This window comes from Papio anubis, chromosome X (genome assembly GCF_008728515.1).
Source record: "Papio anubis isolate 15944 chromosome X, Panubis1.0, whole genome shotgun sequence".
Lineage (NCBI taxonomy): Eukaryota > Metazoa > Chordata > Mammalia > Primates > Cercopithecidae > Papio > Papio anubis.
In genome coordinates, this window is record NC_044996.1 from 86421058 (window position 1) to 86443090 (window position 22033).

The following is a 22033-nucleotide window of genomic DNA, read 5'->3' on the forward strand; positions in this document are numbered from 1 at the left end:
TTAAGATTTTCTTTAAGCTTGGTTCTTCTTGCCAAAGGACAATCTCAGCAGAGTGTGGTGAAGGGAGAACTACTCGACTCTCCCTGGAATAAAAGTCTATGCAGGGCACACTCAAACATGTCTTCTCAACCTCCAATCTTTGAAGGATTGCCTCCTTTCCAATCCGATTCTCATAAATGTGCTGCCTCTACCTGAGTTCACAGCTGGAGGGATGGTCAGTGAGGGCACAAATGATCTGAGAAGTAGAAGCCTATCACTTTCCTTGCTCCAGAGTGCAAAGTTCACCATTTTCCTTATAGTTAAGATCAGTTACCCATATCAACATAAGAGTAATACTCCATGGATTACTCAGCAATAGCAACCTAACCACTTCACCCTGGAAACTTTTGGGACATGTTTGCATAACTAATTATGTGTTATTTGTACTATCAGAAGAGCTTAAATTCCCTGAGCTCACATTATTTAGAACAGGCAGTCCACAGGTAGCTGAGAAGAGAGGGGATTTGTTTGTTTGTTTGTTTTTTGAGACAGAGTCTCGCTCTGTCACCCAGGCTGGAGTGCAGTGGCTCAATCTGAGCTCACTGCACCCTCTGCCTCCTGAATTCAAGTGATTCTCCTGCCTCAGCCTCCTGAGTAACTGGGATTATAGGCACTCGCCACCACACCCAGCTAATTTTTTTGTATTTTTAGTAGAGACGGGGTTTCACCATTTTGGTCAGGCTGGTCTCAAACTCCTGACCTCATGATTTGCCCGCCTCAGCCTCCCAAAGTGCTGGGATTACAGGCATGAGCTACCATGCTCGGCCGAGAAGAGAGTTTTATTATGGATGGTTGAGAGATGATTATATGGCAATGCCTCATTGGTCCTAAATGGTCTATAAATGAGCTGTACCACAGAACTGAACATTTTCTGGTAACTGAGGCTCACCCTTTTAAGGATCATAACTATTCTTAGTGGTGAGCTGAAAGTCTTTCATCTACTGACATACTCTACTACTTTTGTCAACAGAGACTATTAAAACATGATTTAAACTTCTCTGAGCACCTGAATCTTGTACACTTGATTTTCTACAGAGCTAACATTTCAGAGCCTTCCACTGTTAACTTATCCAAATTTCCCACCAATTCTGAGGTTAACACATAATCCTTCCCACTTTACCAATGGGAGAAGGGGAGGCTCAGGGAGGTTAATGAACTTCCCCAAGGTCAAACAGCAAGTAAGTATGGAAACACAGATATTCCTACAAGCCTGGCCTACAATAAATGCCTGGAGATACTCTGGATCCACACCTTCTCAAGTAGCCCAAAAAATTATTTAAAATGTCATTTCCTTTTCCTTTTGCAGCCTCATCTCAAATGCCCTGCCCCACAAAGCTTCCGAAAGTGTCAGTCACTCAGAGTTTGCAGGCAGCTTCCTGTTTGTCTGAAGGGGAAGGGAATAATGCCTGCAGTGGCCTGTGAGCCTAGCCCAGTCAGGGTCAACCTCTGGTAGCAGAGGTTCCAGGCTGGGCAAGCAGAACTCCGCCCCACCCACTGTGGAAGTATGGGAATAAAAAGGCAAGAGAAAGGTGGGGCCTGCCATGAGTGGGCAGAATAGAGCCAGCATTTCTGGTAATTCTGCTTCTCCTCTACTGGCCTGGTTCCTTCAACATAATCAATACCCTCAAGCTAGAAAGCTTCTAAGACCAGGACCAGCAACCACTAGGCTAGAATTTTTCTTTCAAAATATTTGTATTTCACAAATCACTATCTTCCTCAATTATTCAACTAGTGGCTCAGTTACAGCTGAGTACCCTGCAAAATTCCACTTTCCTACCACCTGGACAAGATTCCTGATGTGTATGTTGTTAGGAAGGGGATTCTAATCCAGCTTCTCTGATAATTGACAGGCCCTTCCAAAGCTCTTCTTTGTTTGTTTTTTTTTTAAGCCAGTCAAATTTAGCAGTGGGGGGTTGTATACCAACTTTGGTGGCTGAGGCATGGTGGCTCACACCTGCAATCCCAACACTTTGGAAGGCCAAGGCAGGCAGATTGCTTGAAGCCAGGAGTTCGAGACCAGCCTGACCAACATGGCAAAACCCTGTCTCTACTAAAAATATTAAAATTGGCCAGGCACAGTGGTGCATGCCTATACTTGGGAGGCTGAGGCATGAGAACTGCTTGAACCTGGAAGGTGGAGGCTGTTGTGAGCCAAGATCATGCCACTGCACTCCAACCTGAGTGACAGAGCAAGACTCTGTCTCAAAAAAACAGAAAAACAAAAACAAAAACTTTGGTGACGCTAATGTTAATAAGTTCTGATAACCCAGTACCATCAGAAACTCACTACCATCGGACCAGTCTCCACTGCCCTTCTTTGGAGAACATTGGAATAGCATGTGCCTACCACAAACACACACATATGTACACTCACAAAGTTTCTTTCCTTCACCTCAGACAGCTCCAACAGCCAGAGGTCTTCTGAGGTGCAGGATTCTCAGTCAGGTACTGTCTGAAATCAAACCACCCCAAGTTGGCAGAACCACAGAACAGGAAGGGGACCATGCTAAGCACAGAAAATAAGTTTATCCTACCACTAATCACTCCACTGAGATCATTTAGACACAGGATCTAAAGCAATCTCTATAGATGGGGCCTACTGAGCTTGGAAAGGGGAGCAGCTACCATCATCTTTCATCCCAGCAGAAGGATTCACATATCACATCTTCAGAAAGCCTTCCCTCTCAAACAGACAAATCCTCACTACATCTTCTTTATTTTCCACTTAATGAAGAGTATGGCCTCTATATTTGTGTAGATTTTAAGTGTTCCGCCAATTTATCCGGGCATTGGTGGTTCACACCTTTAATCCCAACACTTTGGGAGGCTGAGGTGACAGGATTGCTTGAGCCCAGAAGCTCAAGACTAGCCTGGGCAACATAGCTAGTACCCTGTCCACACAAAAAAATAAAAAAAAAAATGGGCATGGTAGAATGCACCTATAGTCTTAGCCACTCAGGGGGCTGAGACAGGAGGATTGCTTAAGCCCAGGAGTTGGAGGTTACAGTGTGCTACGACCACACCACTGCACTCCAGCCTGGGTAACAGAGTGAGACCCTGTCTCTATACAAAAAAAATTTTGGCCAAGCACAGTGGCTTACGCTTGTAATCCCAGCACTTTGGGAGACCGAGGCGGGTGGATTAGTGGAGGTCAGGAGTTCGAGACCAGCCTGACTAACATGGTGAAACCCCGTCTCTACTAAAAATACAAAATTAGTCTGCTGTGGTGGCATGCGCCTGTAATCCCAGCTACTCGGGAGGCTGAGGCAGGAAAATAGCTTGAATCCAGGAGGCGGAGGTTGCAGTGAGCCAAGATCACACCATTGCACCCCAGCCTGGGCAAAATGAGCAAAACTCCGTCTCAAAAAAATAAAAAAATAAAAATAATGTTTAAAAAGTGTTCTACCTATTTGTTAATTTGCTTATTAATGAGCCCCTGTAGACTTTAAAATCAGATTTGACATTAGAAGATGGCCAGCACATACTAAGTTAAAAAAGCCAAACAATATGGATTTGTACTATCTGTGTGTTTAAAGGCATATATGTACAAATGCATGAAAAAAAAGTCTATGGGCTGGCACAGTGGCTCATGCCTATAATCCCAGCACTTTGGGAGGCCAAGGCGGGTGGATCATCTGAGGTCAGGAGTTCAGGACCAGGCTGGCCAACATGGCGAGACCACATTTCTACTAAAAATAGAAAAAATTAGCCAGACATGGTGGCAGGCGCCTGTAATCCCAGCTACTCAGGAAGCTGAGGCATGAGAATCACTTGAACCTGGGAGGCAGAGATTGCAGTGAGCCAAGATCGTACCACTGCACTCCAGGCTGGGCAACAGAGCAAGACTCCATCTCAAAAAAGAAAGAAAGAAGGAAAAAAAACAGAAAAAAAGAGTCTATGTTCACATAACTAACTGGTTAATGATGGTTGTCTCTGGAGAATACAGCCGGGGCAGAAGACAGGAGGTTTTATATTTTTCAATGCTGTTTCACTTCTTACAACAAATATGTTTAGTTTCATAATGAAAAATTAATCCAAAATTGTAAAACAAAGCCTGTCTTTATTTAAATCTGTCCTACCACACAGCAGAAATTGTGTCTATTAACTTTCCTTATATGCCGTCTAGCTCAGGACTTAAAAAACAGATGGGAAAAGTCCTTTAAAGACGAAGTGACTTTCAGAAGCTCTCTCTATTTTAGGACAGCCAACCTTACCTAGTAAGCATAAACCTACACCTCTCAAATGCTGGCCCTACCCCTCTCTCAGGAGTGGATGGTAGGAAAATACCTCCTACTACCCCCAAAATTAGCCTACCTTGGACAAAACATACCAAGTCTGCAAAGATATGCAGCTCTGGGCCCTAAAGCAGCCTGGGTGGTGGTGGTGGTGGTGATGGTGGTGGTGGAAACAGTAGCAATAGCAAGAGTGGATATCCACTGGATGCCCCAACATTATGATCTCCAGGACTTCCTTGCTATCCTCCCTGATCTGTGCCTGTCTCTTCCTAGGCCTCAGCACAGGGGCCAACGGAATCCCTAAACCTCAGGTGCACAAACCTCTCAGGATTAAATTACACAATGCAGCCCTGCCTGCTGGCCATGCCATAATGAGTAGCACAAATACAAAAAATAAAAAATTCAGTAATGTCTCAAATATGTACTCTACAGCCAAACTTTGGGCTACTTCACAAAGGTGGACAGAAATGTTTGCATGGCTGCCTGTTAGAATCCACAAAAAGCTTTGATTTCAATATTCTCACTTGACATGAACACTACAGTACTGTGTGAAGATATGGGAAAAGGGAGCAGAAATGGCTATGAACATGCTGGCCACTCACAGATAAACAGTCTCTCCAAGATGCACAAGAGAGACAATGCCTTCCCATTCCCTGGTGCTACCCTGCTCCATTCTGCCAGGGCCCAGCTGGGTCCACATTAGGTAGTTTCCAGTGGATCAATGGAATTGTCGTTTGGCTGTCTGGTAGATCTAGCTAAAGGAATCTAAAGAATACAGTTCCAACATGAAAATAGTAGCTATTAACATATCTATTCAATATATATTTGTTGAGAATCTACTTTATGCCAGGCATCATTGTGTTAGGTACCGGGGATACAATGGGTGGTAGGAAACCATCTCTGTTCTCATGAAGCTTACATACTAGTGGGCTGGACTGATACAATGGAAAGACCACACTCCTGAGAGTCTTGCCTTCAATACCAGTTTCTGCTTCTGCCTCAATTCGTGACCTTGAGCAAGTCCCTTCTTCATGTTGATTTATAGTATACGAGTAGATCTTCCACTGGCTTAGGTAATTTGCTTCCTTACAAAACATAAAATCCTGGGGTGGACTGGGGGTATGCAAATGGCCAAGGCAGCAGCAAGAAGCCAAGGGTCCCAACAACAACAACAAAAACCACAAAAGTAGCCATGGGTAGTATGTGGTGAAAACAAAAAGCAATTAATTGGGATTCTCCACTCAAAGACATTGAATTTGGCTTAGATGGTTCTTCATGAACTGTTTTCCTAAGACAGATGAGATGGGCAGGCCTCTGAAGAGTATACAGTTAGTGACAGACATGAAGATCTGTTCTTCCCACAGTGCATGGCAGGCTTCAGACCAGAAGACCTGAAAGCTGCTCAGTTTCACTGCAGCTTCTATGCTTCTATCTACAGCTAAAAGGATGTTAGGAAACCCTCTACTCTAAACCACTTATTTTATACTAAAGAGCTAAGGTGAAGGTGGCACCTCCCTCCCCAGGCACTTGTGGTTATTCTTGAGTAGGGTTGTGCTAGGGTCAGTTGGAGTCATGTTGCTCAAATCAGAGAGGAGATGGTACTTTCCTGCATACCTCCTACTTTAAAAAAAAAAAAAAAAAAAAACAGCTGTAGGGGCACCTATATGGGGTTCAGAGAAACTGTAGCATCTAGCCTTCTGGGTTCAGAGGCTTGATTGGAATCATACATAGGACAGAACTTTAAAAGGCCAACTGGAACAAACATACTGGAATGTCCTGGGCCTACCTTCCTTCCTTTGTGCCTCACACCTCACAGAGCACTTGCAGATGCATTAGTGCACTGAATGAATCCTCAGCATAACCCTAAAAAGTAGGGTGCTATTACTCTCTCCATTCCACAGATGGGGAACTAAAATCTGGAATGGTTTCAGAATTTGCACTAGTGACTCAAGGCCAGCTAGGCTTTCTCTGTACTTACCCTCAGGTCTCTCTTCCCTATAGGTGCTAATATACCTGTCCCTTCTCCAAGGTGTATTTTTTCTATTACTAGTGGTTAGTATGCCCTACCAGGTGCTCATCCAACACTGTCGGATCCCCTGCATTCATTGCTACTGCTTCTCCCTCACCATGTATATTACTGACCAAATGCTCCTCAAAGGTTTGTCCATTCCTAACCACCTCCACCTGGAGAATGGCTCCTTCTTGAGGCAGGAAGAGCTAGAAATTTCCAAATGCATGAGTTTAATGAAAGAGCAACCCTAGGAGCCCAGATGGCTGCAATTCCGCATGGTAAATAACATAACAGAAGTTCTTACAAAGTACAATGGACACACAAAAGATAGTACAATACTATCTGGGAGTAATAAAGAAAATTTCCAGTGGAAGTGACATGGAGTGGTGGGGGGAGGTGAAGAAGAGGCACCTGAAATTTCAAGCTGAAGGAAAGAACATAGTCTAAAGCAGAAAGAAGAAGTATGCCATTGCTTTCCACAGTTAAAAAAAAAAAATCATGGCCAGGCACTGTGGCTCTTGCTTGTAATCCCAGCACTTTGGGAGGCTGAGGTGGGTGGATCACTTTAGGCCAGGAGTTCAAGACCAGCCTGGCCAACATGGTAAAACCCTGACTCTACTAAAAAAATACAAAAATTAGCCAGGTGTGGTGACACATGCCTGTAATTCCAGCTACTGGGGAGGCTGAGGCACAAGAATCACTTGAACCCAGGAGGTGGAGGTTGCAGTGAGCCAAGTTTGAACAACTGCACTCCAGCCTGGGTAACAGAGTGAGACTCTGTCTCAAAAAAACAAAACAACAAAACAACAACAAAAATTCAACCTGAGAAAGCTGGATGAAAAGAAGAAAAAGGATGGGTATGGCTTACCTGGACTTGGGAAACCTTGGGCCCACAAAGCTACCACATAGCATACATGTGGGAATAAATGGGATCTGAGTTGGGAGAGGAAGCTAGAATGGGGTGAGGTACCAAAGGGATCTCCCTACATGCCATGCTAAGAGGTTTCAATTTTCTCTTTTCACATTCATGGGAATGTTATCTATACTAGCAAATGCTGGGAGTAATCTAAATGCTCCCCCAAAGGAGAATGATTTTAAATTATGGCATAGCCATTGAATAGAATTTTACATGGCCATTAGAATGTTCATTTCTTAAAATTAAATAGCATTTATCTAAGTTTTTAGTGATGTGTTAAGTAGGGGGAAAGAAGTAGAACTTTTTTATGTACACAATGATTGCACCATCGAAAACTAAGGTACATATATGAGATATGACAAGAAATACAAATAATTATTGCCATGTTAAAATGATGAATTTATACACAATTTCTCTATTTGCTAAACTTTGTCATATGTCATGCTGAGTTTTACAAAAAGGGGAAATATAAAAATAAAGAACCACTCTTTTTCCATTTGACTCTACATTCCTTCCTCCTCCACCTGCTTGCCTACCTTCCCAAACCAACGGTCATTTTGATCCACCACCTACAACTGGCATGGCTAACAACCCACGTGAGGCACCTAGGAAGAATGAGAAGCTTCCAGCAAGGCAGCTGCTTCCAGCAGCAAGCTCCTGCATAGCCCAAAGGCCATTCCAGCTCAATGCTGGAGAAGAATCTTCCCCCTAATAGCACTGCCCAGCACTACCCAACTAAGGCTTCTCTGGTTAAACTGCCCAAGGATGCCCAAGGAACTTGTTTCTCAAGGAAGGAAAACAGATGCCAAGACTTCTTCTTGCGCTTTCTCCAGTGGCCTCAGAGCAGTTAAGTTTTATGTTCATGGCCAACTCTTAGGTGGCTAGAGATCCAATGTGGGATCCTTGTTTCACAAGCAAGCACTGGATAAAATGTCAGTGAGAAGGAAGAAAAGGAGGAAGAAGTAGAGGATGGGCAAAAACAGATCCAGTGAAGGGTACACCTCTCCCAGAAACTTGCTTATTCTCTATCAGCCTTGTAGGCCCTCACAGAAAATTCAGAAGTCCCTCTCCTTTGATCTCCAGGACTAATACCAAAGGAAATCATATTTACAAAATACAAGATCAGTTGAAAGCCCACTACTAGGTGTGTGGCAATCTTCCTGACTAGAAATTCTCCCTTTTGCTCCACCCAAGCCCACATCACCAACTCTCCCCGTCCAAGGGCAACATAGTCAACAATGACTCAGATAGAGGAAGGGGAAAGGGAGCTTAGCAATTTAAGACTCAGTCAAAAGCAATTTCATAGCCCTACAAAGAGGGATGTTGTGGGGGAGGGAGTAAAGGAAGTCAAATCTCATATGCGCTCAGTTTTAGTTTGTTTCTTTGTCTTCCCTTTCCCTGATGGAACAATGACCAATCCAAGGGTCTTCTATTCTTCCTGAGTCACAGATAACCAAAAATAGCCAGCAACTGTAGTCTGCAGGCTGGACTCCAAGACCCCACCCAAGGCATGTAGTCAACAGTTGTGTCTCCAAGCCAGGATCTCCACAGTGAGCTCTCTGGTAGGTAAATCCAGTATATCCAGAGCAGAGCTCACTGAAATAGAGGGGGCTGCTCATATATTGATAGCCGGAGGAGAAAATGACACACTCAATGCCATTCTAAATGGGAAAAGGAAGCTTCTCAAAAGGTATTTTGAAAAAGACACCTAGACAACTGTCCCAAGCTGTAAGTGTCAAAAGCTCAGCTCTTCTAACCTAAAGTTAGATAGCTCAGGACTGGGAAGGGGAGGTAGAGGGAACTTAGACTCAGCCCACCCTGGAAAGCCAAGTGAGAAGCCTGGGCATACAACAGGCATACTTAAAGAACTAGACTTACCAACTGGAAGGCTTTACCTGCTCCAAAGAAATAGTTTCAAATGCTGAAAGCCCTAGCCCCATCCCACCCCTACACTCTGAACCTCTTTAGGCCAATCGAGACCACTCCTAGGCTGTCAAAGATCTAGGTAAGAAGCTGGAGAGGAGTGACCAGGCAGTGCCAAGAGGATAAAGGGAGATAAGAAAGCAGGGTGGAGAAATCACAGTCATTCCAGAGCTCTCTCATCTTCCCCACTCCTCCCCCATATTAGGACTCTAAACAAGAAGAAAAGAAGTTTGCAGGTGGTATTGTATAAACTTGAAGAAGGCAATCCCTGTACTAAAGGGGAACAGAGGACTAGTTGAGGTGGGGTGGCAAGGAGAGGGAGTAACTTGAGGGGGGAGAAAATAGCCAAATAAGGCAGACTTGACTGGTAGGAATCATCAGGAAAGGTTCCAGAAGTTGACGTCGCAGGGAGGAAGCCTTTAGTCATCGGTTTCCTCTGGCAACTGGCCTAAGGCCAGAAGGAAAAAAAATCCCAACCTTAGGAAAATGCCCAGGCTATGGCAGACAGAAAGGCAACTAGGCTAGATTTTCACCAGGCCAACAATAGGCCCTGCTGGAGCAGCTCTTCAAGCACTCAAAGTAGAAAGCTGTAGTGTAACCCTAAAGCAAATGGTAGATGTTCCCACCAGGCATATGCTAGATCTACAATGGCCCAGGCACCAAGGGAAATAAGGAACCTGGGAGGGGGTTTTGTTCTTTTCCATTTACATATTTCTTTTTTCTTTCTTTCTTTCTTTTTTTTTTTTTTAAGACAGAGTCTTGCTTTGTCACCCAGGCTGGAGTGCAACGGCGTGATCTCAGCTCACTCCAACCTCCATCTCCCAGGTTCAAGTGATTATCCTGCCTCAGCCTCCCCAGTAGCTGGGATTACAGGCGCCCACCAACACGCCTGGCTATTTTGTCTATTTTTAGTAGAGACGAGGTTTCACCATATTGGCCAGGCTGGTCTCAAATTCCTGACCTCAAATGATTCACCTGCCTCGGCCTCTCAAAATGCTGGGATTACAGGTATGAGCCACCACGCTCAAATTCCATTTGCCTATTTCTAATATTGCTGATATTTTCATGTTGGAGAAAAGGAAAATTAGAAGGCAAAGAAGTTACGTGACTTTTCTTCTTTGTAAAGGAATTAGTCAGTCTCCCACAAGTATCTACAAGGATGTTTGGAGAGGAGTTTAGCCCACTTAAAACCCTTGAAAATAGCAAAGATTTGTACGACTTAACTAATGATACCCAGATTGACTGTTACCTTGACCCTCACCCTCCAACTCCATACCATAGATTAGTCAACCTCAGTTAAAAATTACAACAGATAAAAAAGAGGCTCTTGGTGAGCTTCATCAAACATCCAGGTTGAGATTCTGAAAAACTAAATGGATCAGCCAGGTGCAATGCCTCACACCTGTAATCCCAGCACTTTGGGAGGCTGAAGTAGGTGGATCACCTGAGGTCAGGAGTTCAAGATCAGCCTGGCCAACATGGTGAAACCTCGTCTCTACTAAAAAAATACAAAAATTAGCTGGGCTTGGTGGCACACGCCTGTAGTCCCAGCTACTTGGGTGGCTGAGGCAGGAGAATCTCTCGAACCCAGGAGACGGAGGTTGCAGTGAGCCGAAATCGTGCCACTGCACTCCAACCTGGGCAACAGAGCAAGACTCTGTCTCAAAAAAAAAAAAAAAAAAAAAAGAAAAGAAAGAAAAAAAAGAAATGGATCATGGGTGGAGGGAGGGCAGATTTGATCAAGAAAGTGAGATCAGGAACCTTATCTAAACACACAACTTGAGAAAAATAAGACTTGATCCTTCTCAGGTATTTAATGGAGGCCAAGGCTAAAGAAAGGGAAAGAAATACTGACCAAGCCTGATAGGTATGCCTTGTTCCCCCTCCCAGGCCTTGGCCCCAGTCACTTCCCAAATATATACCCAGGAAAAGTTCAGGATTGTATCTTGTTTTGTACAACCAAATTGTCACATCTCAACTCTTCTCTCATTAGGCCCAGACCAATACCCCGGATGTACAATGTATCTGTCAAATTCCCACAAGGTAGAAGGGTTGCCAGGAATGGGAAGAAACTTCAAAGTTACCAATCACAGAAGATAACTGGCAAAAAAGTTCTATTAAGCAAGCACAGAGCCATTTGCCATCCTAGTGGCCTAGGAGATATATCAACACTTACCTTATGCCATAACAAGCCAATTGAAAGAAGCATCAGATCTGGTATCTGTGGCACAAACAAAGGGCTATGCTTTGAAAGTTGCCCAAAAGGCCTTTTCTCCAAATTCAAGACACGGATGCTGCAGCTGTGCCCTGGCCAGAAAACGTCATATTCCTCCACCTCCAACAACCACACACTGAGAAATCCTCCCTGTATCTCCACCCTTTCCCAAATACCTGATTTTCTAGCACAGTCAATGGGAGAATTAAAGGCTGTTTCTAGGCTGCTGACATAAAAAGTTATTGCCAAGCTCTATTCTTTGGTTTAGTTCATTTGTAAGCATGAAGAAAAGACCCTCTCACATACCTACTTAGGCAACAAAAGCAACATTTTAAAAACATTAATTTGCCCAGGCGGGGCGTGGTGGCTCACACCTCTAATCCCACCACTTTAGGAGGCCGAGGCGGGTGGATCACTTGAGGTCAGGAGTTCAAGACCAGCCTGGCCAACATGGTGAAACCCCGTCTCTACTAAATATACAAAAATTAGCTGGGCATGGTGGCTCATACCTGTAATCCCAGTTATTTGGGAGGCTGAGGCACAAGAATCGCTTGAACCCAGGAGGCGGAGGTTACAGTGAACCAAGATTACGTCATTGCACTCCAGCCTGGGCAACAGAGCAAGACTCCATCTCAAAAAAAAAAAATTAATTTGCCCAATTCTGGAAAACCAAAGGTAGAGTCTCCCCCACAGACCCTTGTTTGCCAATTAAGAAAGGACTGTTGGATCCATATGACCCTAGAAAGAGCAGCTTCGTCTATGCTTATATCTGTGGCTCCCCTTGAATCAGTCAGCACCTCAAGCCTCCCTTCACTTCAGAAAAAGTCACTGTCAAGAGAGCATCGGCCTAGGGCCACCTGGTTTACACCCACATACCCAAAACACATCACTTTCCCACCCAGAACGGCCACTGCTCCCAAGTGTACACACCCTTTAAGGCCCTGTTCATGTCCCAGTAAACCCTTTCTCCTCAAAAAGTTGTAGAAAATGCCATGCAAAGTATATATTTTTCTCAAGTCATTTTTAAGTGAGTTAACCCTAAATCCCCAATTAAATAGGAGATAGGAGATCTTTGAAGGCAGCAATTACATCATCCCTTCATTTATTTCTATCCCTTATGGTAAATAGTACATAGTAACCACTCATTAAATGGTGAGAATTCAACTACCTGTCTTCTTTCTTGTCCATCCCATCTAGCACAAAGTTAGGCATATACTAATTCAACAAATAATCATAACATCTGTATATCACTTGTCAGATTCTAGGCACAGTTCTAAGCCCTTTACATAAATTACCTCATGTAATCCTCACAACAACCCTGTAAGTACTATTATTATTTATGATTGAGGAAAATGAGGTGTAGAAGTTAAATAACTTGTCCAAGGCTATATAACTAGTTGGTCGCAGAGCTCAGATGTGACTCCAAGCAGTCTAGTTTCAGAGTCTGTTTTGCAACACTATGCTTCCTTTCCATGGAGGCTTGAAAGGTCTTTTTTTAGCTTCCTGCCCCAGACTTGGCCTATAAGCACCTAGAGGTGAGTGGTGAAGTTTGAGGCCAGGAGATTCCAGTCTGCATTCAAACAATTTGCTACAGCAGCAAATATTGTCACTAAATTGAAAAAGTGCCATACTGTTCTCCTAACTCAAGGGACAGATCAAGCTGGAGCACTGAGTCAGAATTCAGAATTCAAAGAGGTCAGAGCTCAGAATTAAACAGGGCAAAGAGAAAGCAGGGAACTGGGGTGAGGGGTGGGCAGGAAGAGAAGACAGTCATCGGAGATCCCAGAAAAACCTGCTATAGCAAAAGCATTTTAGGGGAACTCCATTGTAGCCATATTTTTAATGTAATCACCACAGAGCCAATTCTCTGGAAGTCTGTGCTCTGGATGGAGTCATCCTTCTAAGACAGCCAAGTCCAGTGGGAGACCACTAACTTGGGAATTAGGAAATCTAAGTTCTCCTTTCAATACCATTACCAACTTTGTGACCTCGAACAAGCTGCCTAACCCCTCTGGCTATGAATACGATGAAGAAATTACTCCCTAAAGTTTCTTAGGACAGCAAGGCCTAGTCTCAAGCAGGAAAATGTAACTAGTGTCCTCTCTCTACTTCCTTTCAGCCTATACATATGCCTTCCACCACCCTTCACAAGCCAAAGCAAAACACTTACCTTCCTGGGAAGTGCTACAAAGAGTTCCTGAGACAAGGTCAGAGCCTGAACCATTTCCAAATAAAGAAACCCATGAGGTCAGCTCTACATTCTCAGAAGAACTTGCTCTTTCCATGACCATAACTCCACAGTCATGTCACCACCAGCACAGAGGGAGAAGACACTGAGCACCTCGCAGTGAGTGCCATTTAGAAGGTAGGCATTCAACGTCCCTCCCCTACACTGGAGCCAAGCAAGTTAGGTTTTATTCCTGGCACTATAACCAGTTCACTCAAATCCTTTCCCTTTTCTGGACTTTAGTGCCCCCATCAAGAAGATAAAGGCTGAGGCAGAAGATTTAAGGCCAACTCAGTTGTTCCATGGTTCAAAACACTCCTGTGAGAAACCCTGCCCATCCAGAACAACCAGCTAATGGAAAGCTTAAGGCTAGGGAAGCTCTGGGTTGCCCTAGATGCAAATGCCTTTGAAATGCTGTACCCCATGCAAAATTAGCCGGGCGTGGTGGCGCATGCCTGTAATCCCAGCTACTGGGGAGCCTGAGGCAGAAGAATCGCTTGAACCCAGGAGGCAGAGGTTGCGGTAAGTCGAGATCGCGCCATTGCACTCCAGTCTGAGCAACAAAAGCAAAACTCCGTATCAAAAAATAAAATAAAATAAAATAAAATAAAATAAAATAAAATAAAATAAAATAAAAGCTGTACCCCACAATAGCCAGTCCTCAGCTCACTGGTGGTAGATACTTTAGGAGGCTTGTTTCGGAGCCCTTAGGAAGGCCTCAATATCTACCAATATATCTAACTACCACACTAACCATGTTAGAAGAAAATCTGAAACATAATCTAGTAGCTTCCAGGCCTTCCTTTCAGCAGAAATAAAAGGGACTATTCTACTATCAGGCAGGCAGTCATTGAAAAATGTGGGAAGAATGGCAGGAAAATCTATGAAGCTTCTGGTGTTTGTCCAAAGCTTTTCAGTCAACCCACAGCCTTCATAATATACTCTCACTTGGTTTATTTCTTTCCACAGTAAGGAAAGACACAGCCCTTTCTCTCCCATAGACTCAGGAAGAAATGGCCAAGAGTACTCAAGACAGTATTCTTCTTGGATCTACTAATGAAACAAACTAACTCCCATGTGAGAAACAGTCCATTCTGAACTCAGCACTCAAGAAGAAACAGCACTCCAGAAGTATAATGGGACAAGAGGAAACATTTTAATAAGCACTGTTCAATTTTGTATTTCCAATACTGCCTGGCACATAGGTGCCCAAACGTTGACGAAAGAATGTCTGAAGAAATGAACATACAAATAAGAGACTTAATGCTATACCATCAAGATTCTCAAAAGCATCAGTACTGGAGGGATTCCTAGAGTTTACCCATCACTGGTACAGCTCCCTCATGACAAGCTGGAGAGACAGAGGGCCTTAAAAAAGGACTTGCCTAAAGTCCCACTTCATTTGGCTCACTTTACTGAGGACAGGAGAGAAGTTCTTCTTACATGGAAAGAGAAGAAAATTTCTCAGTTCAGTGTTGCTTTCCATTTCCCAACACCCACCTTCCAAATTCATGGAATCCTGAGCTAACCCTCCAAAGTGACAACTTCTACACCACAAATTAGAACCTGGAATTGAAAAGTTTTTCAGCTCTAAGCATGAAATGGAAGGAGGGATGGACAGCAAAGCCAGTCAATCGTGAAAATACCACCCCCTTCACTTGAACCAACAGACTACCCCAAAGGAGACCATATTTGTACCTGTTTTTTCCCCTTTGCAAGCAAAGTAATAGAGCAGGTGGCAGGGAAAGAAGATTGTGAGTTAGGAAAGAGGCATATGATAAATTCAATTCTATCCTTGAAAGATTGGAGACAGACTGTTTGCAATCTGTAACAATGCCAAACTTCCAGCAGCTATGGTTATGAAACGCCTAACTCTGGTAGTGTTGGTAGCCAGATCTTCTCCCCTCTGGGGACCCTGAGTTTAGAAATTCCAGTGGGGGAAACTCCCAGAAAGATACAAAGGGACCTAAGACAGGCTGTTGCCATGCAACACTAGAACAGAGTTCAGAATAATTGTAGCTGTCATATTATCTCATCCAGAGAGAATTAGATTTGGAGGCAGGGGAATAGACTAGATGACTTCCAAATGTCCTTTCCAGCTCCATCATTCGGTAAAGCAGTTTCATGGGAGCAGGAGGTAAGAGAAAAGTAAGAACAACACCCTAAAACAAGCTACTGTTGCAGGCAGCTAGAGAATGGAAAGTTAGAAGATTAGTGGTCAATACTACTTCTATCACTGACTCACAGAGCAACCTTTCCCTCTCCAAGCCTAACACGAGAGTATAGATTAGTTAGTGTGGGTCCCACAAAGGCCTTCCTGCCCCACCAGCCCCCTCCCTACCCAGAGGGCTGTTAAAAGAAATGTGTAAAGGAAATTCCCAAGATGGTTCCTGCTCTGTCTCTATCATCTACACTTTCACAAAGGGCCAAGTGAACTGAAGAACCAAAGTCGAGAGATGCAGGATCCTCTCTCATACAACCTCTCTTCCTGATCCTTTTCCCCACACTTAAGTCTGCAGGCAGGGCTGGTTCAAGGGTTAAAAGACTGAGATTCTGGCTCTTATTTACCAAGTACCACTTTAGTGCCACTCGAGTGGCTCAAGTAATGCTAGGAATGGCAGGAGAATAAACAGTTCACATAGCCTCTGTTAAAGTTTAGCTGAATGCTGACCCACACACCTTCAAATACTTCAAGGATCTAGGCTCTATGTCTGCTCACATTGATGGTCCCATCAAATGACCACTTGATTGCCTTTCCCCTGATCTGTTGATCTATGGCTAAAACCCCAGCAGATCAAAGAGGTGTTTCACCAAGACTAACCCTCTAACTAAGACCTGGATTCAAGTCCTAGCTTTGCAACTGGCATACTGCATCACTCTAGGTTAGTCTCCCCCTAACATGGTTTCAGTTTCATCATCTATACAATGAGAGGAATTGGACTTTGTAGTTGTAGAGAGCCTTTTCAATACTAGCATTTAATAAATCCCAGAAACTCAAGAACATCTCAAAAATTCAAAACACTCTTTTTTTAGGAAATCCAAGAAAGCCTCAAGTCCTTTGTGATCTTAAAAGAAAAAAATTAAAGAAGGTAGGGAGGGGGAAAGGCCTTTTCAAAAATATATATATAACTGTCATCATCACCAAAAAATGTAGATGGCAATTAATAAGCTTTTCCATTCTGGCTAATAAAGCAGACTCAGGAAACTGGCAACCAGAAGCAGAGTCCAAGGAATGGCAAGAAGGCAAGGGTGGCGGTGGATAGTGAGGCATGTTTTTTTTGTTTTTTTGCTTTTTTGTTTTTGAGACGGAGTCTCACTGTGTCGCCCAGGCTGGAGTGCAGTGATGCGATCTCGGCCCACTGCAACCTCCGCCTCCCGGGTTCAAGCGATTCTTCTGCCTCAGCCTCCCGAATAGCTGGGATTACAGGTGCACACCACCACACCTGGTTAATTTTTGTAATTTTAGTAGAGACGGGGTTTCACCATGTTGGTCAGGCTGGTCTCGAACTCCTGACCTCGTGATCCACCCGCCTTGCCCTCCCAAAGTGCTGGGATTAAAGGCTTGAGCCACTGCGCTCGGCCGGCATGTTTTAACAGATATAGGGGTGGTTGGGCTGACTAGGAGGGACAATTAGCTATAAAAGTGAAACCAACCCTAGATAGGCTGTAGACATGCTGCATATGAATGAAGGAGTTTGATTTTCCACTACCTTTCTCTATCTGTCATATGCTAGAAATAGCCTAAAGCACATAAATGAAAATGGAGCAGAAAAAGGGAAATTTTTTCCCCTTTTAATTAACATTACTGGTTGGTATTCAGTGAACTAGGGTGTGCCCCTGAACACCTCGGCCTTGGTATGAGGAATAAGAAAGGTAACAGGAGGCACGTGGTGACACTACTGAACCTTACCAGGAGACCACACAAATGCCAACCTTGGCCACTTTGCTCAAATTACTCATTTCCTTTTATCTGAGGCCCATAAAGGTCTGAGAACAGGGGCAATTTGTTTGGAGCAAGAAAGGGAACTCAAATGTCAAGAACTCAATCATTGGGTCAGAATAGAGGGTCAATGAGATGAGCATCAGAAAGCCTGGACCCCAATCTTGGCTCAGTCACCATGTGCCCTTAGGTAGGTCTTTCCCTGTAGATCTCAATATCCTCATTAGTTTTATGTTTTTGTTTTTGTTTTTAAGAGAGTTTTACTAAATAGATAGTCTCCAAAGTCCCTTTCAGGTTAAGATTCTACGGTCTTAACAGACATAATATAGTTGCTTTTCCTAAAAGTTGACCATTCCTTGAGTCGAAGCATAGAAAATTCTCTAATGCTTCCAGTCTATCAAAACTCAGCCCTCTCCCTCCAATTTGATTCAGGTTTCAGTCAATCTGCATAAAAATGCCTTCAGTATTTAGGTACCTTCATTACTCCAGGACTGACTACAAACAGCTTATACTTCAATCTCTCTCCGTTCCCAGGAAAACAAGAAACACACTGTCTTGTCTTCTTTTCCACTTTGACTCAGATGAGACATTAATGCAAGTTTGAGGCAACTTCCAGGCCCATGAAGTTGTGTTTCAAAGTGGGCTATCTCAGAATTGAGGATGAGATATGCCACTACAGAAGAAAGGCCATGGAGCAATGTCTATTCCCAGGGATCCACCCAACTGTTCAGGCAAAGCCGCACCTTAAGAGGAGTCAGGACTCAACCGCAGAAAGAGACCCAAAGAGCCGCTCCTGACAGGATCTTTATAATCCTGTTTTGGCAGACAATGGGGTATTTTCCCCTCTCTCCAAAACCATTACTCACTCTCTCTTTGGGGGCAGGGGTTAGGGAAGAAAGTGTGTAAAAGTCGCATGTCCTAAAACCACAAGCAATTTAAAGGAGACAGACAGTGAAGCACATACTTTTTGAAAACTTGGTGTTTCTGAAGGACAACGTTCTGGAAAGGCAAGAACGACTTGGCAGTGAGGCTGGTATACAGTAACGTGGCAACCAAAGCTCATCACAAACCCAAAAGGCTGGTCCCTCAACTTGCCTCCTCTCATCCCAGGGGCCTTCAGCCCTTTTCAAGGCTACTAGTCACTATCTCACCTCTACAAGTCTCAAGCAGTCCTGGGGAGACATATCTGGGAGCACTGCATTGCCTAGGCCAGCCCAACAAGCTGTTTGGCCTAAGGGACTCAAGCCAGGGTGGTCACCAGGCCTTTCTGAGCAAGGGAAGGGCCTCAGCAGCCATTTGGCATGACTTGCACAAAAGCAAGCAGAGCTCATTAGTCAGGCACACCCCTCCTCCCCTCTCCCTCCTGGGCATCCGGCCCCCCTATCCCCACTCCCAGGAGGCTTCTGTTCCTCTCATAACAGCCAGTGGGGTGGAGACGCATCCCCAAATCAACCACCACTCTAGAAAGGTGTGGCCCCACGAGAGAACCCACACCACACGAAACAGTCCGGAGGGGATAGGAGGAGATAGAGAGGCATTAAGCAACAGGAGGGGCAGGGATTTGGGGGTGGAGGGGAGGGAGAAACCGGTCCTCTCTCCCAGGAGATGAGGTAGGCCTCTCCTCAGACTGGTGCCTAAATAAGTGTTGGTGCTCTCGGGTGCATCCTCGATGACGATTTCCTCACATCTCTCTCCTCACCTCCTAGTGGAAAACAGCTGGAGCCACCCGGTGAGGCTGTGGGAAAGATGAGTGGGGGTGCCAGATCCGCCCCGAGCGGCTCCCTCCTTCCTCCCTGCTTCTCTGTGCCCATGGCCCCTCTTGGACATTGGCAGCCTTGCCCCAGAAATGTGTCAATTACTGAGTTGGGGAAAGTGTTGTCTTCTGGACCAGAATCCTCTCCTCTGTGCCCATGGCCCGTCAGAGAAAAGGGGAAACCCCAGGCCCCAACGAAGCCGTCCTCACTGTTGCATCTCAGACACAGGGAACTGGAACCTGAGAAAGAGGCAGGCCTCGCCCTGTCCAAACTTCCAGCCTGGACACCCCCTCAACCCCTGAGGGCGCACCAGACCAGGATCCTACTCCGGTCCCCTCCCTACCCTTGGCTATGGCGGAGGGAGCGGCGTCCCAGGCGGGCCGGTGGCTGGCCAAGCCCTCAGCCATCAGCAAAGGGCTATGAGGCTCAGCCAGAGCCACTGGGGTCGACAGCGCCCACCCCCGGCACTCACCGTTTTGGGCATGGTGGCGGCAAAGGCAGCAGAGTTGGCGAAGTTTAGCTAGGACTGTCGGGCAGTGCTGAGCACGCAGTACACACGGCTCGGATTCGGTTGGCCGGGGACTCAGATTGGGTCCCTCACTAGCGTCGGGGCGACTGTTAGGCTTCCTGCTAACGGGCCACGACTTCACAAACCCCACCCAGGAAAGAGACGCCCCTGTCGCGCCGCCCGCTCCTTTATGTGGCCCGGCTTCCGCGCCGCTCCCCGCCCTCGCGCCCGCCTCCCAGCCGACCGCTGGCCTTGCCCCGCCCAGCCCCGCCTGGCCCGGCCGGGCGCAGCCAGACCACAGCGCCCACGTGGGAGGCCCCGGCTGGGCCCAGGCGGACCTAAGGTAGCTACCACTCCCGACCTAGACCCACCCCGCTCCTCTCCCACCCCCATCACAGCCCCCAGCCTTGCACGTCCTGGCCTTCCAGCCCCACCCCCACTCAGGCCCCAGACCCTGGGCCCTGACAGATGCTTACTCAGCCCCTGACTGCAACTTTCCACTGATGGGGAGCTCACTACCTATCACAGCTATCTTTTCCTTCTCTAGACAACTCTGGCTCTTAGAAAGTTCTTGCCGTGTCTGAACTCCTTTTCTCTATGGCTTCCATCCATGGATCTCAGTTCTGCTCCCTGAGGCCACACAAATCCCCTGTTGTCCCTAACAGCTCCTCAAAGGCCTGAAGATCTCAGGTCCACAGGAAACTTCTCTTCTTTTGACTAAATGCCTCACCTCTTCCAATACTTCATCCATTCTCTTCTGTAGGACTCTCCCCATTATATTTCCTACCCATCCTTGCTCAGTCCTCATTTATCTTTCCTTCCTCTAAATGCCAGTCTTCACCTTCCTCAAATCAGTGCCCTGATCCTTTAGCCCCTCCCCCAGTACATTCACTTTCTGATGTCCTGATGAGGCTGGCTATAATTCCCTCAGGTTGGATGTGACCTCCCTAGTCCACACCCTTGGGGTTTGTCTGCGAGCTCCCTTTCTGCTTCTTGTCAAGGTCACAGAATCCCAGGATGGCAGTGTTCTAGACTGTTGAAGTCGTCTGGTCAAGTCTGAGTTTTAGGCTGAGTGTGGTGGCTCATGACTGTAATCTTAACACTTTGAGAGGCTGATGCAGGAGGATTGCTTGAGCCTAGGAATTTGAGACCAGCCTGGGGGAACATATCAAGACCCCTTCCCATATCTATATAAAAAATAAGTGAGGGCCAGGCACGGTGGCTCACTCCTGTAATCCCAGCACTTTGGGAGGCTGAGGCAGGCGGATCACCTGAGGTCAGGAGTTCAAGACCAGCCTGGCCAACATGGTGAAACCCCGTCTCTACTAAAATTACAAAAATTAGACGGGCATGGGCCTGTAATCCGAGCTATTCAGGAGGCTGAGGCGGGAGAATCGCTTGAACCCAGGAGGCAGAGGTTACAGTGAGCCAAGACTGTGCCAGTGCACTCCAGCCAGGGTGACACAGAGAGACTCTGTCTCAAAAATAATAATAATAATAAATAAGTGAGACCATACGCAGTGGCTTACACTTGTAATCCCACCACTTTGGAAGGCCGAGGTCTGCAGATCACTTGAGGTCAAGAGTTCGAGACCAGCCTGCTCAACATGGCAAAACCCCATCTCTACTAAAAATACAAAACAAAACAAAAAAATTAGCCGGGCTTGATGGCATGCGCCTGTAGTTCCAGGCACTTGGGAGGATGAGGCAGGAGAATCACTTCCGGGAGGCCGAGGCTGCAGTGAGCCAAGACTGGGCCACTGTACTCCAGCTTGGGCAATAGCTCGAGACTCAATCTCCAAAAAAAGTAAAATAAAATAAGTCTGAGTTTTAGTTTGAAAGTGGCTGGCAATAGTCCTTTATTCCTCCTCTCCGCTGGCAACCGTGTGAAGGCATGGTCTGAGTATCCCTTGTGAGGTAAGGCACCACAGATGGTAAGCCAGTTTGAGACAATGGAAAGGATATTTGAGAGGTCAGGACACCTGGCTTCTACTCATAGCTCTGCCATTAACTCATCCTGTGACCACTATGTGGCCTTGGGTAATTCCCTTCCCCTCTCTGGGCTTGTGTTTCCATTTCTGTAGCAAGAAAGGACTGGACTCCTGGACTTCCAAGGTCTTTTCCCACTCTGACATTATAAAGGGATGAGAAAGGAAATATACTCCCTAGGACAATAGATGAGCCTAAGAGGATTGCATATGGGCTGGTCTTGCATTTGCATTCAGGAACCAGTAGTCTTATTCCATCCTCCTCTGCCTTCCCAGC

At 45.6% G+C, this 22033-nt stretch overlaps 1 protein-coding gene across 3 annotated transcripts in view; it reads right to left on the reverse strand.

Moving 5' to 3' along the window:
• The window catches only part of MSN (moesin), a 74581-nt gene extending 54592 nt beyond the window's left edge, over positions 1 to 19989 (reverse strand). Inside the window, exons 1-2 of one of the 3 annotated variants that reach the window (XM_009197730.4) lie at positions 19733 to 19949; positions 19206 to 19241 (exon numbers count right to left, since the gene is read on the reverse strand). Coding sequence is in view for 2 of the 3 variants with exons in the window: in XM_031660721.1 (XP_031516581.1) it covers positions 19733 to 19744 (12 nt within the window). In the remaining variant the exon portion in view is untranslated. Of the gene's footprint in view, positions 1 to 19205; positions 19242 to 19732 lie in introns of all 3 variants that reach the window. The other 2 variants (XM_031660721.1, XM_003917810.3) reach the window with 2 other exon arrangements.
• Between the last annotated feature and the right edge of the window lie 2044 nt (positions 19990 to 22033).